Below are 10,843 nucleotides of genomic sequence, written 5' to 3'. Positions count from 1 at the left end.
TTTGAATAAGATCGCTCGTTCATTCCATCAGCTTGATATCCACGGGTTCCGTGTTCACTCGGCCAAACTCAGAAGCTTGGACAGCTTCCTTTGTAGCCTTTAGTCCAGCTGTATTGTTATTCTACTTGATCTCTCCAATTGAGAATAGACATGGCGCCATCGATCTCACAGGTCTTTTCTGCTATTATTCACAAACCGCGTTACCTCGCTCTCCTTATCCTCATACCTCTCGCTGGCTTGTTGTACCATCAATGGTCAGACAACTATGTACAGAGCCCTCGACCTATCAAATTAACTGGAGGAACAACTCATAGTCCTTGGGAAGGGCTAGCTGATCTAGTAGAAGATCAGGATGAATTAGGAACTTGGAACCCCGGCGGGGTGGGAGATTGGTTGAATTGGAAACAGGATAAGAGGAGAGCATTGCTTGTGACAGGAGGAGCAGGGCAATTAGGTAGGTTGCTTATCTCCTTTCAAGCTGGTCCGACCTCTAGGTAGCCTACTCGTACTTGCAGCTACTGATATGATGCCCTAGGTCAATCCCTCATCCCCTCGCTTGTGGACGAATACATAATCCATGTGATCGACATAGCTCCTCGACCAACATCTTTGCCCACCTCAGTCGTATACCACCGAGGGTCTATCCTTCCATCTTCCTCAGCCCTTTCGGATCTTTTCGCTTCGACCTCTTTTAACGGTGTCATACATCTTGCTGCTATATCTCTTGAATCATGGTGCGCACCCAAGGAAAACGAATGTCACGAGGTGAACGTCGAAGGGACTAAGCAAATATTGGACCAAATTGGCGATACATTGACCGAAAAGAGGAAACGATTATGGAATAGACAGGTGAAAACTCCTTGGATCATACTGGGATCCTCGATGGAAGTTTACCCGCAAGAACAAGGAGTAAGTGAAGTCAGTGGTAAGAATCCGACATCCGCTCTGGGAAGGACGAAATTAGGAGCCGAAATTGCTTTACAAGATGCTGTCAGGAATTCTAGCTTAGACGGATTTGAAGGTGAAGCTATGATAAATGGAATGATCTTACGATTTCCAGAAGTTTACGGCTATCCGCAATCACAATCTGTCCCACATGCATTCATTCCTTCTCTTCTCACCAACGCACTCACGAGTCTACCTATTCAATTCTCCTCTGATATACCTTCTCTTGACCTCCTGCATGTGGATGACGCCATAAAAGGAATTCTCAAAGCCATTTCCCGTATTGAAGATCAATCTAGACTAGGTGTTCGTTCAGAAGGAGGTGTCGAAGAATTCAATCTGGTCTATGGTCAAAGATGGCAAACTCAAGATATCGTTGAATTAGTTCGAACAGAAGCTCACTCAATGTCGCCTATACGAGATATCGGTTCTGCAACTTCACCTCAAATGCCAAATTTCTCAAATGGTCGAGCTAAAGATATCTTAGAGTGGGAACCTGAAATTTCAGCTCCAGTCGGATTAGGGGTAGCTCTACAAACTTTGTCGGAAGATATAGCTGAATACTCAAGAACTTGGCATCAAAATCATTGTTCACCAAATGCAGATTTCCCTTCAGAAGATAACGTTTTGTCCGATCATTTTGTTGAGGATTTGCGTAATAAAGATTTGACAAAATTGGATGGATGTACCGTGAACTTAGGATTCGATCATGAAGGTTGGCTACACCATGTGAAATGTGAAGATGGTAAACATTGTTCAGCTGATGGGGAGAAAGTTACGGCTATGAATTGGAATCAAAGTGTTTTCATCGTACATAAAGCTGCAGATTATAATAAAAAGGAAAGAACGGTTCGAGTGATGTTTGAAGAGGAGAAGGGAATGGGATATCTAGGTTATAGGAAGACCAAGGAAGACGAAATTGGCTTGGAGTTGTTTGAAAAGGATGACTCAGAAGGACAAATCGAGTTCGATATAGAAGTAGGTTACATTGTCTGAATGGAAGTACGAGAAATACTAGCTTAAATTACCTAAGGTCAATAGACATGGATCTTTCCTTCGACTCTTGATACCTGACACAGGTAGACAAATACATGCACTTTCAAATAGTACCGATTCGTCAACCTGGTTCACCCTCGAGCCGACTACACGATGGATTGATCCTCACTTCGACATGCGGATGAACGTTCTGTGTTGTCCTTCTGAAGGGGATTGGCCATTACTTTTGGATGACTATGAATCAGCTGATATACGATTCGGATCAACCGGTCAAATTCCTTTCAATTCCTCAAGAAGATTACACCTTTGTGGACAAGCTGAAAAAGCGATAATGCACAATTTTGACCGTTTATCAGCGGCCAAACAAGCAGTCAACAAAGTCGAAAATGGACAGGAGGCACATGCATGGGAAAGTGATCATGGTGTAAATACAAAATCTGAACCTCATTCTTGGGCTCTCAAGGATTTACCAGCATGTTATAATGATTGTAATTCACCCGCGATCTGTATTCAAACTGGTGATTGTAAATGCGTTCAAGCAGATCATTGTCAACCCCGGCGCGAAAACTCAATTTTGTCTCTCAATCCAATAGCCTCGCCTGAAATCAGCTCTGATACAGCAAAATCACAACTTGGTTCGCTGGCTGGATATTCTCCTATCCTCCTCAACGCCGTTAGTAAAACCGATTGGAGGGATATACTTCTTCCCTCCGCTAGAGAAGCTTTAAGGATAAATCCGGATTTTGTCAAAGTACACGTTGCTGATGGGTATAAAGGACAAGATACGATAGAAGCGTCTGATTGTCACAAACTTCAAACCAAACATTGTTTTTCGGCGGACTCGATAATGTATAAAGCACTTAGACATATGCAAGTCCCCGCCGAAGAAGCCGAGTTGATAATCGTACCGGTATATCAGCAATGCAAAGGAACGGAATTTCTATTGCATGATGCGATGCACCATGCGTTAGAAAATATACCTGGTACCAAGACTGGTGAGAAAACTATTGCTTTGGTCTTGACTCATGATTGGGGGATTTGTGTGGCTTTCGCCTGGTACGTTAAACCCTCTTGTAAAAAGACAGGCAGAATATAAGCTGATCAGCGGGTTTAGGGAAATTTGGTCAGCAAGAGAACAACCTTTATACCCTGATTGGATCTTGGATAATGTATTGGTCTGGTCAGTTATGGGAGATTACGATTCATCATGTTATAGATCACATCAAGATATTGTCATACCAGCTAGAACATGTCAATCTATCAATTTGAAAGAACATTTCTCGGAAGTGAGGCATATCAAACCGATTAGAGAAAGAGAACATCTTTTAACGTGGTCAGGAACTCATTGGGGTACAGGTAAATCAGATAGATTAAGATTGACCTGCGATCGAGGTGGAGCAGGTGAAAAAGAATTAATTAAAGGAAAAGGACCACAAAGTAATTTTGAAAATTGGGATTACATGAATGATTTAATCAATGCTAGATTTTGTCCACAACCTAGAGGAATTGCAGGTGAGTATTTTCTATTTATATTCTTTGTAAAGTAGAAATAACTGATTTCTTGTTTTCTTGGAAAAAAAAAAAGGTTGGTCACCTCGATTAAATGATGCAATTTATTCAGGATGTATACCAATTTTAATTGCAGAAGGAACACATTATCCATTTATAAATTTTTTAGATTGGTCAAAATTTTCAATTAGAATATTACCTACTGAATTAGATAGAATTGAATTAATTTTAAATTCAATTCCATTATGGAAATTAGAAGAAATGCAATCTAATTTAATTACAATTAGAGAAGCTTTTATTTATTCAACAGATGAAAATCCTCAAGATGAATTAAATAGAAAAGGTCCTTTATTTTTCGCTCTTCATGAAGCTTCTTTAAAAATTAGAACTAAATATCCCGTGAAAGAGGATTAAATCAGATTTAAAATTATACTTAATGATTAGCGAATAGACATTTTTGAAGATTTGTTGTATTATATGATGACATAGATAGTAATGATTTTAATGTGATATACATTTCTTTCGAATGTACTAAAGATCATGCTGTACTGTTTCTACTGGACGTATTACCGTATAAGCATACTGGATTAGCAATACCTCCACTCGCTCGTTGTACTCACTTTGCGTGGAACAAACGGAGTTTTGCCTTATGTCAGGGCTAGCAAGCGAAATCTGATAAACTGGTGAAAGCCTCATCTGATAAGCTTGCAAAAGATAGAGAGGTTGGAATTGACGTAGAATAGATCAAAATGCCGGACATATAGATATCGTTGTACTTTAGAAGGTTAGTCATGCAGATACCTCACATGTACAATTTTAGAGCTAGCTTTCATTTTTAAATGGGTTGGATAGCTATATGGGCAATTAGGTTGGGAGTCTTTCTCAAACCCGTGACAAAGGACATTAAAGACGAGGAGAAAAGGGTCATCATGGCACATCAATCCTAGAATCATTATGCATACAGCTGGAAAGAATGATTGAAATGTAAGAGATTTGAATACGTGACACGTCAACGATAAGATCATGCGAAATTTCATATTGTAACACTCTCCGACCTGATTTTCCACTTCCTAAATATACATAAACCTTATCGAGATAGGTTTTTCCTTTGAATTTTTATTGAAGATATTGATAATAACGAAAGAAACAGTCGATTATCTTTTCATCATCTTCTTCGTTACTTCTGCTCAAATTCGGGTGACTTTCGTCTTCTACTGGGAGTTCGAATGGCTACAATGGTCCAAAAGTTGAATGTCAGCCATCATCAACAATTGAGAATATATATTACTTACTCTGCGATGTGATTGAACTGCTAGCGACATCAAGATCAGAAAACGAAGAAGGCCATTCGTTATCCAGCGGAGTTTGCCCTGAATGTCTGGCAGATATAAGACTGGAAGGTGCAGTAGGCGACATGATAGGACTTGTTTGATCTCTGATGTAAATCACGAGTTAGCTATCCTTGCAGCGCCACACCCCACACTAGGGATGACATCTTACTTGGTGATTTCAGGGGATGAAAGGCGACGACTGAATAGAGCCATTAGCAATCATTTACTTTTAATAGTGGCACCCTGGCTCCAGACTCACTGCAAATCTCCCAATCCAGCTTTAAAGTTCCTCCTGTGATCACCAGCTGAATCAGTCAAAGGCCAAAGATATATGAGGGGAAGGTGAAATAGTAAAGTAGCTCACTCATAAGTGGGAGCGATTTTATTTCCTGTATTTTCGCCATCAGAAATACCACCAAGACTATCAGCAAGTCTATTTGTTATTTGTTCCAAGCTATTCAGAGTATTTCCAGGTGTAACAGCATGAGCGTGTTGACCGTTATTTCCATTCGTCACCCCTCTACCTAAAATTGCGCTCGCAGCGTTGATAGGTTTACCACTTGTAGGTAAAGGTAAAGTAGATCGTTTATTGATAGGATGAATTGATTTACTGATAGGAGTGTTTTGAGGGGTATTTCCAGGAGCTATGATTTTATTTGAATTCATTGGAGATGAAGGTGATATAGTGGATCTTCTTGTGGGAGTTGATATTTTCTCATCGCAGGTGGTTTGAGCTGAGATCCGGTTCACCTTTTGAGGAGTAATTGAAGTCATTATACGAGTGATTAAGTGAAAAGTGAAGATCGGATAATCAAGTGGCGAATTTTAAGGGGAGTGATGAGCATCCGATTTGTGAGGCTTATATATTGATACTGCAAGTTTCTCGGTCCCTCTTAACTGTCAAAGGAGTTCAACTGAACGTAGCTATGACCATATTCAATCTCCCCTGTAAATCGGTGACAAAGGATGATGTGCCCTATACACAGCCTTTTAGCGAAATGGAAGGCTTGTTTGACAGATCTGTTGGTCAAACGGACAATTTTCGGAATCACCCTGCATTCACGCACCAGACAAAGCGAAGTAAATGGATACTCGCTTAATTTCCTATTGAAAAGTCTGATCAGTATACAGAGAGAAAGGTTGAGTCTGACTATGTGATATGTATATTATCGAAGAAAGCCGTGGAATCAGCTATTTTGAGGATATGTCCGTCAGCCTTCGATTATCAACCTACGCACCCATTGACATAAAGTCAGCTGCAATATGATCGAGGAGCGAAATTTCCGATCAAATACATACTGGTATTACGATAATCGGATCCGCTATGACCCTCAAATGGCACACAAGTCATATCTCGATAGAGGGCGCACTATACTCGTCTTTCGTCTTTATCTACAACTCTCCTTTTCCTACTTCTCCAAATATATCTTCAATCTTCTTTAACTTTCCGTTCTTTCCTCGCAATTGCCACAGATTTCCATATTGACACGAAAGAGTAAGCTCAAGGATAAGCAAGCTACCGTAGGCTTAGCCACACCCGAAGACTTACCCCATGAGATCCTGTGAGTCAATCTGGCAAGCAACGCTATTCTCTCGTCAGCTTTAATCGAAGCGATTGATTTGGAAATTGTTCAGTGAAAAGATTATCTTTCAACTAGAACATCCTGACGATCACTTATCGTTCGCCAAATGTTGCTCAACAGTATATCGAGCATATACACCGCAAACTTACAGGTTATTATGTGTCAAACGAAGTTTTGGGAGATCGATCAAGGATGAGAGGTTAGTCAGTTGGCAAACTCTCTTTGGGAGTGTATTAGGCCATGCGGATACTTGTGAACAAGTGCATTGCAAACAATTTGGAAAGCCAGGCAAGTTTACCTTCAGTATACTTGCACCCCACGTATCAGTTCTCTTACGCCCCATCTGTTTCTGTGCCATTCAGGAAAAAGCGAGATCAGTATCAAGGAGTTACTTCAACATCCCAATCAATCTTTACCGTGAGATTATGAAATTTCTATTATTTCAACGAATTCAAGCTGACGTGAGATCATGTCAACATTTCAGATCGCTTGAGATTCCTCGTAAGCTTCATATATACTTGAAGGAAATGGCAGGTAAAGATCTTATTGGAATTCTACGTACACCTTATTTGTCCGTACCTCTTGGCTCCCAATTGCTAGACAACTTATATCGTGGCATTGAAAATACGAAATATCTAATAACTTTTTGGAATTCTGAAATTCGACAAATTCAAGGTAGTTTAGGTTCACATTTTCCTTTAGGATGGGCATTTTGTTGTCAACCTCCTATCATTGATTTGAATTTACAACTAAACATCAAAGACACAGATTTCAAAGCTTGTATTGAGATCAAAAATAAAACAGGTATCACAGTTTTTGATGTTTTTCATTATTTACATAAATGGTATGTTAAAGTTTTACATATATTAAACTTTCAACAGATTACCCTTCTGTATTCTGTCATTTTTGGTGCTGATTATGATACCAAGTCTGGATAATAATTTACCCCGAAAGATCAGAGAACAATACCCTAAAAATATTCAAAATACTTTAACGTGGTATGACTATTTAAGATTAGATGATAAATCTCAGAAGTAAGTCATTCATTCATCATGAGAATCTATACTGATTGTTGAATTATTAGATCGAGAGTAATAAGTACAATTGAGACTATTGATTTCGAAAGATCAAAAGATCCTTATAGTAAAGAAATGATCCTGAAGTTGGGTTTGAGTAGAATTACCTTTTGAAGCGATTCTTTCCATGGAGGGGAGATTGGTTGAAATTGTAGATCGATTAATTAGGTTCATAACGTATCTCTCTAACCCGGGAACGTCTCTATGCAACGTCTGGCCACCAGCGATCATATTCATCATTGCGTGCGCTTCACTCAAGATGCTAAAATATCTTGAAAAGGACATTATGATAATAGCGTTCTGTCTTACTGCTCAATTAACGAACGAATTGCTCCGCATTTTGCGAACATTCTGTGCGTCTACAATTGCTATGATTTATTCATGTCATGTAATTGCTATATGATAGATTATTTGTATACTCGTATATGATCATATATTCCACCCTTATATCCACTTGATTTAATGACTTTCTCGTTCTTCCTATCAATCTACATTCATTTGACTATTGTCAATTCGTTAAAAAACCCCCAAAAAAAATGAATAACAGGAACAGGGAATGAAAAATTACAACTGGTTGACAATATATAACGTTCACCATCTACAATTCCATCTCCATAGCCATACCATTCCACCCTTCTCCTTCTCCTTCACCAGGTGAACCATTTCTCTTCATTGGTTCAGCCGAAGAACTCTTTCCTCTTACATTTGACCAATCATTCTCTACATCATCTTCCTCCTCTTCTTCAGGTAAATCGGCTGCACCCGACCTTACAGATGAAGAAGGTACAGCAGTATGAACATTACCGAACATCCCTCCTCCCATTAAACGTGTAGTTCTTTTTGGAATAGGCGACATTCCTAAAGAAGTCGGTGTTCCAGAGTGGAAATTCAAGCCTGACATATCAGGTAAAGATCCGATAGAATGCGGTGTACCATTTATATTACCATTTGATGATCTTCTATCTTGATTTATACCCATTGGTTTGCTTATTCTAGGCGAACTTATACCATGGCCATTGACGTTACCATTTATGTAACCATTACTGTTCCTTATGCTAAGACCATTTTGATGAGCAGGTATATATGGCTCGCCTGCTCCCATTGATGATGTAGTAGAGTCTGAACCAGGAGAGGACTTCCTTTCTTTACCGTTTGGTTGTTCTGCTAATGTACCCAGACTCATCGGGTCGCGTAGTGACGAAGGTGTTAAAGGAGCAATGACTGAGCTAGGGGGTGAGCGAAGGATAGATGGATCTCGCATAGCTCTCGAAGATGATCTCGGTCGACCAGCAGCTTTACCTTCCAGTATGGCCGGCCAAAGTGATTTATCATTCGGTAAAGATCTTCCTGGAAGTTGTCTCGGGTCAAGATGAGCGAGAATAGCGGCAGCCTAAAAGCAGTAAAATAATGTCAGAGAATTACTAGAATATGTAAAGGAAAGTAAGCTTACCTCAAGCATCTGCACTTGTTGATGTTTACTCATACTCAATGCTGTAGGCTCTTTCCAGTGCGGACTGTGTTCCCAACGATGTTTGACCAAACAAGACGGATGGCGATATTCCTATATGACCACAGTTCCAGATATTCAGCTCTATAGTCTCCAGTGTATTATCAGTGACGAGCAACTTACCTTCTTGCATGTTTCGCATTTGAACACCATTCCCTTTCTTCTACCTTTGATACCACCACTACCAGTACCTATGGCTAATTTCGATATTTCTCCATCGTCGTCCTCATCCATCTCTATATCTGCACTTCCACTCCTGTCGCTTCCACCCTTGATTTCGCCATCATCTTCTTCATCTCCATCAAATTCCATGTCCAGCTCTATATCATCTTCTTCGTTATTCATGGTGTGCGGTATGTGACTTCGCGCGGGCAAGGATGCTGGAACAGCTGAAGCTGTGCGACTCGTTACTGAAGGAGCGGAGGGACGTCGATCGGTTTTGGCAAAATCGAATAGCTGAGGTGCGGGTGATCCGCTTATAGTCGGACGGCGATTTGGAATAGGTCGAGAATCGTTATATGAGCCACTACGTCTACAAAAAATGTATATGTGTTAGTGAAGCTTGACGGAATAGACACTACCATGGAGATAGAGTATAAGGGAATCGATTGAATGCAACTCACATATCCTTCCCCATACCGCCTAATCCCAATCCACCTTCTGTGGTACCCGTCAGGCCCAATTTTCCTCGACCAAGTACTCCAGTAGTCGAGCTACTCATTCTTCTTGCTTTGGGAGCAGAACCATTGCCATTCTCCTTCTTCTCCAGACCATTCGTGTTTCCATTACCATTGACTACGGGAGGCCTTGAAGCAGACAAGAACGACGTGGTATGAGCTGGAACTGATGAAGGTACTGCGTTTGTTGTTGATTTAGAGGCTGGCATAGGTGGTCTAGAGGATGTTTGCGCATTACCTGATAGTGATAATAGGTCTGCGATTAACATTTGCTTAAAGTCAGCTTCCGCGACGATGAGCAGTACTGATGAGAGAGTCTTACCGAAAGCGTGAGCGTGCATATCACCGTCGTCTTGACCATGTTCACAAGGAGGTAAGAAAGAAGGATGTAGCAAGTCGTTCTTGCTCATCTGTATTTGGGCGATGGAAGGTGATTCGGAGGGGATTGATTTTGGCGATAATAATCCTCCTCCAGGTAACGAAGCCGGCTATTTGGTTTTCGAAGATTGACAGAAATAGTTTTCAAAATAATATTCGGAATGAATGGAAGAGAAAGAAAAAAAGTTGGAATCAAATAATTTTAGTGAAAGGAGTGATTGAACGGTGGAAGGGAAATTTCGAACAAAGCGGTGTTTGTAATGAATAATTGGTATTATCGGTAATTCGTTGTTATTTCGTTCAAAGAGTACACATTGATGAGAAGAATAGGATATACACACATACATTAAGTTCAGACACACAATCATCAGCACAATACTCCATATAATAGGAAAGATGCTCTCTGCCCTGGTACGGGTACATGCGAACAAAAGTGGGATTTCGGACTTTTTTGGAAATTGAGATTATTATGTTAACGAATATAAACATACCTCAGCCAGCGGAGTCTCTTTTGGAGGAGGTGAACGCCATTGTTCAAAGGTTATAGAGGAGGTTGAGGCTGTTGTAGGAGGCGTAGGAACAGCCATAATGAAAGGCTTGGAAAGCTTTATATATAGAATGATAAATCAGTACGAAATATCCTCGGTCGGTAATCCTTGTCCGAGAGCGTGATGCAATCCACTCACCTAGTCTAGCTTGCTTACTTATTCTATTGGACGCTTCGGTGATGCTGAGTGTATTTGATATCGATGCAGATGAAATAAGTAGATGGAAATTAGTTGTATATGATGGAATAGTTAATAAGATGTATCAGTCATACAGAAAGTCAGGGCAATAATAA

The 10,843-nt window shown here is 40.2% G+C and overlaps 4 protein-coding genes across 4 annotated transcripts; 2 read left to right on the top strand and 2 right to left on the bottom strand.

The window, feature by feature from the left end:
- Positions 1-150: 150 nt before the first annotated feature.
- I206_105303 (uncharacterized protein) lies at positions 151-3,864 on the top strand (the record flags this gene model as incomplete). The annotated part of the gene is made up of 5 exons (XM_019155530.1): positions 151-454; positions 536-1,923; positions 1,979-2,997; positions 3,056-3,453; positions 3,527-3,864. The coding sequence occupies 5 exons, from the start codon at positions 151-153 to the stop codon at positions 3,862-3,864; spliced, it is 3,447 nt and encodes a 1,148-aa protein (XP_019011684.1).
- A 763-nt stretch (positions 3,865-4,627) lies between these two features.
- On the bottom strand, positions 4,628-5,555 carry I206_105302 (uncharacterized protein; the record flags this gene model as incomplete). Its single annotated transcript, XM_019155531.1, has 5 exons — positions 4,628-4,680; positions 4,743-4,885; positions 4,951-4,980; positions 5,041-5,073; positions 5,146-5,555. 5 exons carry the CDS (start codon positions 5,553-5,555, stop codon positions 4,628-4,630), a joined length of 669 nt encoding a protein of 222 aa, XP_019011685.1.
- A 1,336-nt stretch (positions 5,556-6,891) lies between these two features.
- On the top strand, positions 6,892-7,554 carry I206_105301 (uncharacterized protein; the record flags this gene model as incomplete). Its single annotated transcript, XM_019155532.1, has 3 exons — positions 6,892-7,208; positions 7,294-7,398; positions 7,449-7,554. 3 exons carry the CDS (start codon positions 6,892-6,894, stop codon positions 7,552-7,554), a joined length of 528 nt encoding a protein of 175 aa, XP_019011686.1.
- A 484-nt stretch (positions 7,555-8,038) lies between these two features.
- Positions 8,039-10,589, bottom strand: I206_105300 (uncharacterized protein; the record flags this gene model as incomplete). Its single annotated transcript, XM_019155533.1, has 6 exons — positions 8,039-8,830; positions 8,891-9,001; positions 9,071-9,479; positions 9,571-9,880; positions 9,947-10,112; positions 10,494-10,589. The coding sequence occupies 6 exons, from the start codon at positions 10,587-10,589 to the stop codon at positions 8,039-8,041; spliced, it is 1,884 nt and encodes a 627-aa protein (XP_019011687.1).
- Between the last annotated feature and the right edge of the window lie 254 nt (positions 10,590-10,843).

This window comes from Kwoniella pini, chromosome 7 (assembly GCF_000512605.2).
Source record: "Kwoniella pini CBS 10737 chromosome 7, complete sequence".
NCBI lineage: Eukaryota > Fungi > Basidiomycota > Tremellomycetes > Tremellales > Cryptococcaceae > Kwoniella > Kwoniella pini.
Note: the sequence above shows the minus strand (reverse complement) of the source record. Positions and strands in the feature narration are given on the sequence as shown.